The sequence below is a fragment of the Hakea prostrata genome, chromosome 3 (genome assembly GCF_041222555.1).
Source record: "Hakea prostrata isolate BN-2017 chromosome 3, UWA_Hpros_2, whole genome shotgun sequence".
Taxonomy (NCBI): domain Eukaryota; kingdom Viridiplantae; phylum Streptophyta; class Magnoliopsida; order Proteales; family Proteaceae; genus Hakea; species Hakea prostrata.
In genome coordinates this window covers 70,170,482-70,184,763 of record NC_142602.1, presented here as the reverse complement: position 1 = coordinate 70,184,763, position 14,282 = coordinate 70,170,482, and the positions used below count along the sequence as shown (strand labels likewise).

At 41.4% G+C, this 14,282-nt stretch overlaps 2 protein-coding genes across 2 annotated transcripts; both read right to left on the bottom strand.

The window, feature by feature from the left end:
- Positions 1–6,555: 6,555 nt before the first annotated feature.
- LOC149022923 (protein SULFUR DEFICIENCY-INDUCED 1-like) lies at positions 6,556–8,711 on the bottom strand. The gene is made up of 4 exons (XM_089147367.1): positions 8,491–8,711; positions 7,939–8,151; positions 7,627–7,782; positions 6,556–7,146 (listed from the first exon to the last, which is right to left on the bottom strand). The coding sequence occupies exons 1-4, from the start codon at positions 8,611–8,613 to the stop codon at positions 6,739–6,741; spliced, it is 900 nt and encodes a 299-aa protein (XP_089003493.1). The 5' UTR covers positions 8,614–8,711; the 3' UTR covers positions 6,556–6,738.
- Positions 8,712–13,569: 4,858 nt separating this feature from the next.
- Positions 13,570–14,037, bottom strand: LOC149022922 (uncharacterized). The gene has a single exon (XM_089147731.1). It carries the CDS (start codon positions 14,035–14,037, stop codon positions 13,570–13,572), a length of 468 nt encoding a protein of 155 aa, XP_089003857.1.
- Between the last annotated feature and the right edge of the window lie 245 nt (positions 14,038–14,282).

Sequence of the window (14,282 nt, the reverse complement as noted above, 5' to 3'; positions counted from 1 at the left end):
AGTTATATTGTCATTCAAGGTTAATCAAATCAAAACATCATAGTTTCAAGGAAAGAATAGTTTGTAGTGGAATTCTAGGTTCTTTGATGGAAGACGGCATCATCTCTCTCTAAAGGTTTAAAGGCAAAGCATAACATAAGGCTACGAGGGATGCTATCGTCTCCAAAGACGTCGCCGGATCTCCACTAATACCCAGCTCCATAGGAGCAATCCGGGCACAGGCACGAGCAAAGGCATGAAGCTCAATGCGAGTTCACTTCCTCGCAAGTCACTCCTTCAAAATATTCTGCCGACGATGGATACTCCATTTGAATGAAGTCCTCATAACCTGTAATAAGATCTAAAAACATGTGTACAAGGAGTGAGTTCAATAGAACTCAGTGAGGTCAACTCAAATATGTGTCTAGCATCCATTCATAATTTTCCACATCAAACATATATGAATTATAATAATAAGATGAATAATAAAAACAATATGCGATCATGCTTCAAACTCTAATCATGAGGTCTATGGTAGACACGCATTAAGCTATACATCAGCCTCCACTGGGTGATCTCAATTACTCTCCCTCAACAAGAGATGTCTATTGGGTTCTCCGCGGTTGTTGGGTCAAATCACATAAATCCATGGTTGGGGATTAGGTCACCATTCTCTCACATCACCATTTGGCATGAGAACTGGCGCATGTCAAGGATAACTCTAGGCCCAATGGATAATCATATGGTCTCGTACTATATATGGTTCGAATATCATTCCTCAACGAGAGACATGTGTTGGTCTGATATCCTTATCCACCTAGAAATGGGATCTTCAATGGGAGGCATCTGTTGGATTTTATTTCTCAACCCTATCTTCATCTACATATGTATATGCGGACACTCTTGTGGCTTCCCCACGGAAATTGCACATCGCACTGAAAGAGACACGAGCCCAAATTCTATACATATGCTATCCTACCATCTCATGATGGAAGTGGGACAACTTGATGCTCACAGGCCCCAGCCAATGACATCACAGCTTCAATACCCCTTTCGGAAGGATAGTAGCATTCATGGGGTTACCTAGCCAACACAACTAGATACCTAGCATCCATGTACTTAGGTCTAAATGCATATATATATATATATAGTCACCTAATGGGCGAACCCACAACCCTAGTTGGCATATAAGTACAAGAGGACAAAGTCCCGCAATCAAATCCACACATTCACATCATTCTCATATAACAATTCTTGAAATTTGAAAATAGAAATAAAAATAATATTGCCTTCCATTCGTGCAGAGTTCAACACAATTTATAATAGAGTACAAGATAATAATATGAATGAAAATTTTAAATAACACCACAATTACACAAGATATGGTTAAGTATTTTCCTCGCATTTTCAAGTTAATAATGCTTTTCAAAGTCCCAAAAAGTTCACCAAAAAGAGTGTAATTAGACCCAAAATAACCCTAGGTACATAAGAAAGTAAATGAGTAGCAATTGGGAATCGATCGAGGGTCAAAGATGGCCAAAACACACATCCCGAATATGGTCAGTTGGATAGGTTGACAAGGTCGATAGCATAGGCTTACAAGGCCGGTTGACAAGCCAGTCAACCCCCCCGCCAGAATGGTCAAAAGAAAAAACATTGATTTCGGCTTCGATTTGAAATCAATTCGAAATGGGACTTTGGGGTCTTAAAATTAATAGTATTAGGGTCCCATACCATCCAAACATCCTAATTAGGCTATAGAAGCCCCAAATTTGGCTCTCCATGTCTGCCTGCGGGAGTCTCAGAGATGTTTGAATCTGTTTTGAATGCAAAGATTCTCATAATCAACTTTCAAAAATGTTGGGAGACACAAACAGAAACAAGAGGGAGCATTCAATACAACATAACAACTCCAACAACCAAAACCTAGCATTCACTGATAATACGTACCATCAAAAATAGGTTAGAGAATAGGGTTTTCGAGAACACTCACGTTTCTAAGCGTTACGTTGATGATTCGAGCTTCGATGAGTCACCACACGTAAAGGAATCATCAAAATCTCTTGGGTTTCTCCTCTCCTAGGTCCTCAACACCTCTCTAGCATAGAGAATGCATTTATGAGTGGGGACATAAAATAGGGTTTTTAAAACCCAAATTTCCAATTTTACGCCGAACTGGGCAAGGGGCAGTCAAACTAGCCTAGTCGACCAGCCCTTGAATACCTCATTCGGGGGTCGAATCCGGTGATTCTTGGTTGGTTTGAAAGGTCTCTCTAGGGCCTACACATTGGTATATTTACCTTGACATTTAAGCATTCCTCCATCGGTTTTCAAATGTGCCAAAATCTTCTCTTAAAGCCTTCATGACTGACATTCTCTCTCCTCTTGAATTCTAAGAGAGTGGCCGAGTCATCTATAAGGTCATGCACTACCATGGGGTCCATTTCAAAACTTCCATGCTCAACTTGAATGGTCCATAGTTTTCGTCTACTCGAGCTCCAAGTTTACGGTCCTTAAACCATGGGTTAAAGGGTCAGAAATCCAGGGGATTTCACATATACTTTCCCTCTATGGATTTCATGGAAGCGAGGTTGGGGTCTAATCCAAGATGGATATGGCGCAACATTATTAAGGGAAGAGACCCTATTAAGAAAGGGCTTCTATGGATTGTAGGCGATGGAGAATCAGTCAAAGTTGAGGATTGTTGGATCCCTTCCAGCCCCTCATTAAAGTGAAACACCCAATTCTAAACTTCCAAGGTATCACCATGGTATCCCAGCTTATTGACAAGGAATCCAGAAGTTGGAAAGTAGGTGTCATGCAACAACTCTTCCATCCTAAGGACATAAAAGAGAAAAAAGTAAATTGGGTTTATTTGAGCAAAGAGATAGTATGGCTTGGGGACACTCAATAACAGGGAAATATTCAACAAAATCGCTATCCCCCCTTAAGTAGGGAAAGACAGCTGGAAAGACAACAGATAAGCAACAATCACATTGTTCCCAAAGAGGCTTGGAAGGCCATCTAAAAATGCAACATTGCCCCCTAGATTAGAGAATTCCTATGGAGAGGATGTGCCCGAGGCCTTAGCACATCTACTGCACTTGTGAAAAGAGGGGTGAATATAGGAATAGAATGCGCAAGATGTGGCTCGAATCAAGAAACAATGGAGCATATTCTCATAGTGTCTATGTGCAAGAGCAACTTGGTTTGCCTCAAATCTCTCATGCGTTCCACCTTTGGAGAAAAATCGTCTCGATTAGCTAATTCTAGCTTGAGGAGCTCACAAAAACATATCGGTGGAATGGAAGAAGGAAGTTGAAGGGTTGGGAGCCTATATGTGTTGGTATCTCTGGAAAACTAGAAATGACCTCCTATTCAACAAAGAGAAAGGAAACCCCATCGAGATTGTATCTAAAGCGAAGAGTGCCCTCAAGGACCTTATGGAGAGCAAGAACAATCAAATGCCAAATCCAACACCTCACAGGGAAGGGGCGAATTGGATTCCACCAGCAAGGGCTAAACTAAGGATCAAGACAGATGTAGCTCTCAAGAATGAAAAGGGAGGATAAGGATTCCTGATCATAAATGCAAGAGGGGAAGTTAGGGCCGCGTTCTATATCCCGGTTGAGTTTGATTCACCGTTACTCGAAGAAGCATTGCTGTCACACCCCACCCGTCGGTCTCGGTTACCTACCCGACAACCCGTGGGAGTGAACCGTCACAGGATCCGTGGTCTTACCATCAATAATAATAAATGCAAGTAATAGATAATCATGAGCAAGAATAAGTGCAATAATTAATAGAAAGATTATAGGAGTCCAAATACTCCAATAAAGTCAATGAATGAATCAATGGAAAGAAACAAGATTCAAATGTATAATCGAGTTCAGTGGAAGAAAAATAAACAAAACTAAATAATCTTCTTTCCAGTTTCTTTCTCCATATCTAAATGATATTTCTCATGAATAATAAAGAAGGGGGGGGTCCTCCAGTCCTTCTCAATGTGGTCCTCAAATTCCCTGACAATCTGCTTCCTTTGTCCGTCAATGAGTGCTATAAGCGCACTCCAAGCATCTGCAGGAGGCTTCATGCTTTGCAAGTTCATGTACCATTGTCTGTGCCACATCAGCTTCATATGAGAAGGCTCTTTTATACGAATCATCTCCAACTTCAGACATTGTGCCACCATCTGTACAACTCATATAATATATACAATGAAAGGAAGAGTTCTAACGAACTCAATAAGGAACAGACAATTTTCATATATATGTCAATACAATCCACGAATGCACATATGAAATGATATGGATGGTATGCAGAAATATGAATGCTACTAAGATCTAACTATGCAAGTCTCTAACAGTTGACACGCTTTAAGATATAACACCAGCCCTCTTCTAGGTAGGTCTAGTCACTCTGATCCGGCAAGGACTGGATACATCTGTAGGGATCCTGGGTAAAAGGGTAGTCCACACCTGACTCACAAACATGGCTGGGGTTTAAGTCAACACTCTCTTACCACGACCATTGGCATGAATACTAGAAATGTCGGGGTTTCTAATCCAATGCAAGTCATACTGGTAACATACTATATGGAGTCCAGATACTTCCCCTATGGTACCAACCAACTCGGTTCAGTATCCTTCGCAACCTAGGAGTGAGAACCCTCATGGACTGGCTACCGCTGTTGAACTCCACTCCTTAATCCTATGGTCATCCACATATTGTTGGGGCGGAATGCTCTCATGACTCCTCAAGACACTCAGTCCGCTCCTTGGACGTCCATGAGCCCAACCCTAACATATACAATGCTACCATTGCATGATCAATAGTGGACCACTGAGTCTCCTCACGGGACTGGTTATCGCTATATGATGAAACAAAGTCACGTCACCATTGTCACGGGTCACCCGGCTTCAATTCCCTTGCCGAAAGGGTAATAGCATGTGGGGTACCTAACCATGCAATTCTAGACTCTCCTAGGTATGTCATCCAATAATCATGATAGTGCTAAAGGTATCAGTGAGCATGTGTCCCATACCACAGCCCTCTGATATCTCCAGCCAAGATATCCCAATGGAATACCCCTTCCATCACCACTACACTACATCACTCATCATCATACCAAAAATAGTTGTGCAATATCATAAAAGATGAAGTACATCAAGGAACACCACAAACAACAAGTATACCACAAGATTCACATGCTTTATACAATTACAATAAGTTACATGATCAAAGAATAGTAAATAAAATAGCTAAATCATCATGTATATGTAATTGCATATAAATAAGAATGCATGTTATTACCTTGTAATTTAGTAGAAGTCCTTTAAATTGCAATCCAAACACAATTATAAAACCTTAAGTAGAAACAGAGGACAACTATATACATGGTTACAATAATGTATAAGAGTCAAGAGTCAAATTAAAGCCAAAATCTAACCTACACAGTCAATGGAAACCAGCCGGTTGCTTGGGTCAAGCGACCGCCCCTGTTACAGACAGTTTCCAACTTTGAAATTCAGACTTTTGATCATCCGATTTCAATCCATTTTAGGATGATCTTAGTCCGAATTTCAAACTTAATAGGTCTATAACAAAGGGGTAACATGAAACCCTAAAATTAACATAGATCTATTATCCTGGATTAGATCCATCCATTTAACAAATGTAAGGATTTGTTTCTGGACAAGATCCCATCAAGAAAATTGGAAAGAGAGCTACAACTAACCAAGTGGGTAACCACTAACAAAATGGAGATGGGTTCATATCAATTAGAAGTTGAAAAGAAGAGAATGGGAGATGGAGATTCATTACCTTAACTAGAATCACCAAATATATTAGAGGGATATCTCCAGATCTCAAACCACGCTCTACTCACCTTCCAGAGTGTCTCCAATGCCTCCTAACCTCCCAAAATAGCAATCCCGAATATAATATTCGTTAATTTGGCGAGCGTTACTATTTATAGAGGTCTGGGGGCAATTTAGGGCAAAACCTTGCAAAAAGGACCTGGCGGTCGCTTGGGGCAGTTGCTTGGTTCAACCAACCGCCTTAAGCAACTGCCCCCTAGTACACTGCTGTACAAGGGTGCTTTGCTCAAGGGGTTGAACCCCAACCTCAACCTAATCCTAATTAACACATGTAGGAGGTCTTACCTTCATTCCAGACATCTCCAGGCACCCCATGCCTTGATTGGAAAGAATCACATTTCTAGATGACTTTTTTTTTGGGTACTTTTTTTTTATTTGAACTGCATGAGATAGAGCTTTTTTTGGGTACACTATATGAGATGGAGTCTTCTTATTCTTTTTAGGGTCACTATATAATTGGATACAAATATTCTCACAATAATATATGATGTGACAATTAGATGGGAAAAAAAATCATTGTTTGTTAAAAAAAGTCATTGCTTAGATTAACCACTTAATTATTAAATTTCAAACCCTATTAGCTTTATCCAACAAAATTCTTTTCATGTATTGGCATGATTCCTATATAGAACAATTTGTTTTTAATAAAAATTTTTAAAAATCTCAATTGATCTTCATAATAATTTTTTTTTCTCTATTTCTTGGTATAAATTATTCAAATTTCTTAAGATAAGAACAAAGGTATTACCATGACACCAACCACTTTTACATTACATCCACATGCATGCATGCCACCATTATTCTCCTGACCATTGTATACAAAGTAACCTTTTGGCCTTTAATTTCTTCTTTGCTAGGGAAGTTATATACAACGGGCCGGTCAACAAGGTATTTGATCTTTGAATTGAGAGATCTCTTCAAAGATGGGAAGTCTCATGGATTTGAATGGAGTCCAATCACACAAAATCCGGTCAATCCCTTCTGTAAAAATTTCTTCTAAGTTTTGACTGAGTTGAGTTGACAAATACTCGGTCGATTGAAGCAATTCCAGCTCATGCAACAATTCATTTGCACGGCTTCTTGACTTTGAATCCTCCGAACTGGTGACTCTACATTGCTGGACATCTTCAAGAACCATTCGGGCTTCATCATATCTTCCCTGTTTGATTAGGCAAAGCCCTAAGTTGCACGCTTTGTTTGCATCAGGCTGTATCATCTGTGCTTTTCTATATACAGCTTCAGCGGCCATATAGTTCGTTTGTTGCATATAAGCCCACCCCAGATTTCCCTGCCATTCCGTTCAGTTAGCTACTGTTAGAACTAACACCAAAAAATTTAAAAGCAGGGGAAAAAAATTAAAAAAAAAAAAAAAGAACAAAACAAATGAACACAGAAATTTAACTTGGTACGCATGCTAATGCAGTGTGCTACATCAATGGGCGAGAAAAAAAGAACTTTCTACTACATAGAAGAAAAGCTAAAAAAACAAAAACCTCTCAACCAATCACCCTAACGGTGTTATAAGAACTTTCACCTAAAACTTTGAAACAAAAAGTCCAAAATTTCTCAATGACCTCAAATAAACATAAGGTACATATTTATAGAATTTAATCGAATAAACAGGTCATTTGGGTTGCCCACCAAAACATATCGATGTGGGTCGATCTTCAAAGTCACCACTAAGATCATTAAGTGAATAACGGATTATTTCTAATAATTAATGATACTAAAATACAGTCTGGGTGGGTGAGCTGATCATATTACATACAAGTATCCTTGAAGTCTCTTGTTGGATGGAAACCTGGAATTTCCTGCCATGAGAGCGAGCTGTTTTGGTGGGTTTGCCATTGAAAGCTTCTCCTTGGTATATCAGCCTAAGCTTCTGCTTTAGCAAATCAATCTGTTCATCTATTCTTCCACATTTCTGTTAATATACATATCTTCGAGGTCAGCTGATGATGAAACATGCTAATTTGGCTTATTAACTAACTAATAAAATTCAGAAAATTAATTTTGATTAGAAACCTCTTGGAACTGTGAGGGATATTGATTTAAAAGTAGTATAAATTAATATAAATACCTTATATAAGTCTATGAGAACATTATCAAGCGACTCCTGGGCCTGTTTGGAGCAAAGATGCCTGAAGGATTTAATGGCTTCAATGGCTTCTTCACTTCTATCTTGCTGCTTCATCACCACAGCCATGTCCTTGAGTGCACTATCAACTCTATCTCCTGCGTTAATTGCTTTCCAGAACAAAACTATTGCTGCTTCTGGGTCCTTCTGGACCAGCTACAAATCCCCAACCCCAAAACCATAACCATTAAACAACCGAAAAAGAAAGAGGTGTGATTGAAACACAGCGAGTGTGCAATAAAATGAAATTTTGCTATCAAATAACAAACGGGAAACTAACAAAATTAAAGCTTTCGATGGAAACCCAACTAAAGAAAGTTTTGGAAACGGGAAAAACTGTATTCTCCCCTCCTCCCCCACCCCCGAGAGAAATAAAAACCATTTACAGAATCCAGATTTTCCCAGAAAAATAGAAGCCCAGATCAAACGCAGAAAGGGAGAAAAAGTAGAAAGCTTTTTCTTATTGATGAGAAGAAAAAGGGACTGAAAAGGTACCTGAGCATATTTTGCTCGAACATAAGGAGTATCTCCAGAAGGAACCTTGAGGATAACATGGAGAGAATCCTTTTTGTCTCCTTTTCTTGAGTTCATCTTCCTATTCCCTTCTCCACCTTGCATTTTCTTTCCCGATTATTCTTAATGATGTCTCCTCTTACTTGGGATTCCCAGGTGATCAAAGAGCTCGAATCTCTAGTTATGTGAATTGTGAAAAGGTAAGGAGGAAAGAGAATGTGAGAAATGGAAAAAGCTTAGATACTATAGATGATATATACAGAAACTCCTGGGAAATGAACCTGGACTTATTCCTGTCCCCCTACCTTCTTTTACCTCATTTTGTCAGCATTTTTGCAGCTACCTTTCTATACATATAATGGTGTTATCAAATTCTCTGATGCTCCCTTAACCAATGGATGTAATATGCTTATTACCGCGTCTGATCTTAACCGTCAATGGCAAATTCCACCAGGGTTCAAGGCGACATAAAACTGTAATCCATCATCACCAAAAAATTATTTTGTCTACACGAGCTGTGTCCTCATACTACTATTAATTCCCCAACATTGCTTTGTTTAATTTTTTATTTCCATTTTCCTTTCTCTATTTGCTTATTTTAAGTTGTAACCGTACAAAAAAAATATTTCAAGTTGGAAGTTATCTTTGTGGGGTCACCTTTACAGTTCTGCAATTGATTGATGTGGCAACGTTTGATGTGGCAGTGTTTGCATCAAATGTTCTTATGAAGAGAAATAGGCACCAAGCATATTAACATTTTATTTATTATTTTTTTTTTTTGTAGAAAATGCGTTAACATGCGTTTACTTAATAAATTCAGATGGTTGACAAGGCTCCCACAATTAGTCAGATCTATAGAGGATAAGATCTATGCGATCTCATTATTGTGTCCACGAGACTGATTCAACACTATCTTTTGTCTTCTAGTATATGAAGAAAAATTATTCATGATATCTTTTGTTGTGATTTAGCAAGGGGATTGGGTTGAACACAGCCTTAGGTGAGAAATAGAGGTATGATAAGAGAAATTGAGAGCCTCCTTAGAACGAAAGAGAGATTAATATATTCTTCATACCTTTAGGGTTCCACCTCAAGGGTGATTTATACCTGTTTACATTCGGTATGCTCTAACCTACTATCTCACTCATTGATTAAGGCTGTAGAATGACATATGTATATCCTACCCTTTAAGTGGAATAATCTTTCAGGTATGCTGGAGCCTTGCTCGTACGTCCAGATCTTCTAGAAGGTACAGCTGCAGTAATACCTTTGTTATCCTCATCTTGTCCTTGGGCTCTCAATGCTGGTTCACTGTGGTTCTTAGGCCTGCGGTTCATATCATTGCCTTCCCTTGAAAGACTTACCTTGTCCTCAAGGTTAAGAAGAGGGAAGCGCTGTTGCAGATTTGCAGTATCTACCCAATTAGCATCTTCAGGAGGTAAACCTTCCCACTGAACCAATACTTGGGAAACTGAATGGTGGCGACGATGAATGATGCGGTGTTGTAGTATGGCAACTGGAGTTGGGGTCGGAGGGGGCAGGGGACCTAGAGAGGGGGTTGAGGGAGGCTCTCCAATGTGCTGTTTCAGCAGTGAGATATGAAATACTGGGTGTATCAGTGAGTGAGGAGGCAGTGTCAATTTGTAGGTCACCTTCCCAATTCGCTCCTCAATACGATAGGGGCCGAAGTATCGGTGAGAGAGCTTGGGGTGAAGTCGTTTGCCCAGGGAAGACTGGCGATATGGTTGAAGCTTCACATAGGTCCAATCTCCAACAGAAAATTCTCGATCTGTCCGTTTGGTGTCGGCATAATTTTTCATGCGAGTTGGAGCTTGGCACAAGTTAACCTTTAGTGCTGTTAATACCTCATCATGAACTAACAGACTATCCGCTATAGCTGCATTTCGTGTGCCTTCGGGTAAATAGCGAATGATCGAAGGGGGAGGTCTGCCATAGAGGACTTGGAATGGAGTCATGCCTGTAGCTGTATGGTAAGATGTGTTGTACCAGAATTTTGCCCATGGTAAGAAGCTGCTCCACCGTTGGGGCTGGTCAGAGACAAAGCTGCGTAAATACATTTCAAGGCACCGATTCAAGACTTCGGTTTGGCCGTCTGATTGGGGATGATATGCCGTGCTGTAAGCTAAGAGTGTACACAGGAGTCGATGGAGTTCTTTCCAAAAATCACTCATAAAGATGGGGTCCCTTGTCGAAACAATTGTTCTTGGCATGCCATGGAGCTTGAATATTTCGAAGTAAAAATTTCTGCAATTCTGTGACTGCTGTAGTGAGGAGACAAGGCAATGAAATGGCCATATTTTGATAAACGATCTAACACAACCAATATAGTGACCTTCCCTTTAGAATTTGGCAGTCCTGTAATAAAATCAAGAGAGATGTCCTCCCATACCTGATTTGGAATTGGAAGCGGCTGCAGTAACCCGGCCGGATGTGTGTGTAGAGCCTTGTTCTGTTGGCACTCAGAACACTGGGCGACATAGGTCTTCACTTCTGAGCATATGTGATTCCAAGTGAAATTAGCAGACAGTCGCTTTAGAGTTCGCAAGAATCTAGAGTGTCCACCGAGAGGAGTATTATGAAATTCGTGTAAGAAAAATTGCTTGAATTGGGAATTTTTCGGTAAGACCAACCGATTGCGATGAAAGAGCAACCCATCTGCGTACCGATAGCCTTTTGCAGCGGCGTCACCATTCTGCAATTTTTGTTTAATCGATTGGAGCTCCGGTGAATTCGCGACTTCCGATCTTAATTCTTGAAGGAACGTTGGTGAAGGAGTTGTGATGGTTAGGGCTAGAATTTCTGGCGTTGTCATTCGAGAAAGAGAATCAACAGCTTGATTGTCCCTTCCTGGCCGATACATGATTTCAAAATCAAAGCCGAGCAATTTCACAAGCCATCCTTGTTGATCGGGTGTTTGAATGATCTGAGTCGATAGCTCTCGCAAGCTCTTTTGATCAGTAAGGATATAGAATTTTCTCCCCAATAAATATTGTCGCCAATGTGCCACTGATTGTGTGATTGCTAACATCTCTCTATTATATGTGGAGGAGGCATGTGCTCTGGCAGATAGTTTCCGGCTGAAGAAAGCTATAGGATGGCCGTCTTGAGTGAGTACTGTGCCAATACCGGAAGCTGAAGCGTCAGTTTCCACCGTGAAGGGACGCTCGAAGTCTGGTAGTGCCAAGAGAGGTGCTTGAAGTAATCGGCGCCTCAGTTCTTGGAATGTTGCTTCTGCTGCCGGCGTCCATTGAAACTCACCTTTTTTTAAGAGATCGGAAAGTGGTGAAGCAATGCTTGCATATCCTTTTACAAAACGTCTGTAATAACCGGTCAGCCATAGGAAACCCCTGACCTCATGTACAAATGTAGGAACCGGCCAAGCCAGAACTGCTCTTATCTTTTCTTGGTCCACTTCCAAACCGGCAGCGGACACCACGTGGCCAAGGTACTCAACCTTCATTTGACCGAAGGTACACTTGCTTCTCTTTGCAAACAACTCATGGGCTTGGAGAATTTGTAACACGACTTCCAAGTGCTGCATATGATGGGCCCAAGATGGGCTGTACACTAACAGGTCATCAAAAAATATTAAGATAAACTTGCGAAGATGGGCCTTAAAAACCGTGTTCATCATTGCCTGAAATGTACTTGGCGCATTCGTTGGCCCGAAGGGCATGACTAAAAATTCATAGTGGCCTTCATGCGTCCGGAACGCGGTCTTGGGCACATCCTCCCCTTGTACCCATATTTGGTGATAACCGGACCGTAAATCAAGCTTAGAAAAATAGCGGGCCCCATGTAATTCATCAAATAGTTCATCAATAGAGGGTATCGGAAACCGATCCTTTACCGTAATAGAGTTTAGGGCACGGTAGTCCACACAAAACCTCCATGTGCCATCTTTTTTTTTAACCAATAAGATGGGTGAAGAGAACGGGCTAATGCTCGGTCGTATGACGCCATTATTGAGCATCAGACCTATTTGTTTTTCAATCTCCTCTTTTTGGAAATGGGGGTACCGGTAGGGTCTAACATTCACCGGTTGGGCACCAACTTGCAAGTTGATAGCATGATCCTGGGCCCGCATGGGTGGAAGGCCCATGGGCTCCATAAACACTGTAGCATATTTTTCTAAAAGGGTTGCAACTTCAAAATGGGTTTCGGGTTCCATAGCAGGATTTATTGGGCTCAATTCTATTTTGAAAAAAGTCAAGCATTCTTGGGCCTCAGTCATTCTTCTTACCCCACGAAAATCCACTGGCGATGGGTTAAGATTGAGTTCACCCTCAATCTTAATTGTGTGGCACATTCTTTCAAATTGTAAGATTAATTTGCTATAATCAAATATCACCGGGCCCAGCGTTGATAACCACTGTACCCCAAGTATGATATCTGCCCCAAATACGGGAATCACATAGGCATCAATAAGAATAGAATAGTTTTGTACCTTCAAGGGAAGATTACGAATCTGTCCCTCACACTTCAGCCTATTTCCATCTCCCACCCGTACAGTGACACCTTCTGCTGGTTCCACCGTCAGTCCCAAGTGCTGAGCGATTCTTCCTTGTATAAAATTATGAGTGCTCCCACTATCCACCAGGAACTGAACGGCTTGTCCTTCCACCACTCCGGTGAATCGTAGGGTTGTTGTGGTGTTGGATCCGATCAAGGAGTGATATGATAGTTCAGTTGTGAGACCGGCGTCCTCTTGAAGATCGGTGAGAGGTTCTGGCAAGGGCTCATCTTCATCCAGAGGATCTCCTGTTTCGAACTCGAGCCATAATAGTTGTCGCTGCTTGCATCTGTGACCAGGGGTGAATTTTTCATCACAGTTATAGCAGAGGCCTTTCTCCCTTCTTTGCTGCATTTCAGTTGGGGTGAGGCGTTTAATTGGCACAGAAGCTTGGGGTACTGTCCTGGAAGGTGAAAAAGGTAGGGCCAAAGGTTTAGTTGATGGCGTTGGTAACAAGGGAGGACGTTGGTTTCCCAATAGCACTCGATAGGTATTTTTCGTTGCTCCAACAGCTTGCTCTCATACAATCATGCCATCCCGACTGCGCTTGCCATATCCATGGGACGTGTTGCGACTACCTCACTGCGGATGTCAGCCTTGAGTCCTAAAACGAAACAACTAATGAGGAACGAAGACGAAACGCCGGTTACCTGATTAAGCAATTCCTCAAACTGAGCTTGGTACTCTGTCACTGTTCCTAGTTGCGTTAAGCGAGCCAAGTTAGCCTGTGGATCGTCAAACGGGGATGGGCCAAATCGAATCGCCAGGGCCTTGGTAAATGCAGGCCATGTTCGTATCAATCCGGCTCCCTTCTGAGCTCGGTACCAGTGCCTGGCAACGCCATCCATATGGAACGATGTTACCAACATTTTCTGATCGTCCCTTGTTGAATGATACTCGAAGAAGCTTTCTGCCTGAAAAAGCCACCCGGCTGAGTCATTTCCATCGAATCGAGGGAAATCGATCTTTAGAGTACGAGTTTGAATCCCACCCATCGTGTTGCTGGTGATCGGCATTGGGGTGCTGGATGTCGACGTGTACAGTTCCGGCGATGGTATTTGTTTCAGGGCTCTCTCAAGTCACCCATCCATTGCGGTAAGTCGGACAACGAGCTCTGTTAACGTTTCTTGTTGCGCTGCAAGGGAGTCTTTCTGCTCATTCATCGTCGTATGTAGCTCTTCCACATGCTCGCTGTGTGCTGCGGTAGTTGAGGCAAGTTGTTTGACGGACTCATCTAACT

What these genes read in the sequence shown, in the direction of transcription:
- LOC149022923 (XM_089147367.1), bottom strand. Translation starts at nt 8,613, where the DNA reads ATGCAAGGTGGAGAAGGGAATAGGAAGATGAACTCAAGAAAAGGAGAC. An exon ending in TTCGAGCAAAATATGCTCAG is followed by an intron (nt 8,152 to 8,490) that starts GTACCTTTTCAG and finishes GGGGATTTGTAG; the next exon opens with CTGGTCCAGAAGGACCCAGA. An exon ending in AAGAGACTTCAAGGATACTT is followed by an intron (nt 7,147 to 7,626) that starts GTATGTAATATG and finishes ACGGAATGGCAG; the next exon opens with GGAAATCTGGGGTGGGCTTA.
- LOC149022922 (XM_089147731.1), bottom strand. Translation starts at nt 14,037, where the DNA reads ATGGGTGGGATTCAAACTCGTACTCTAAAGATCGATTTCCCTCGATTC.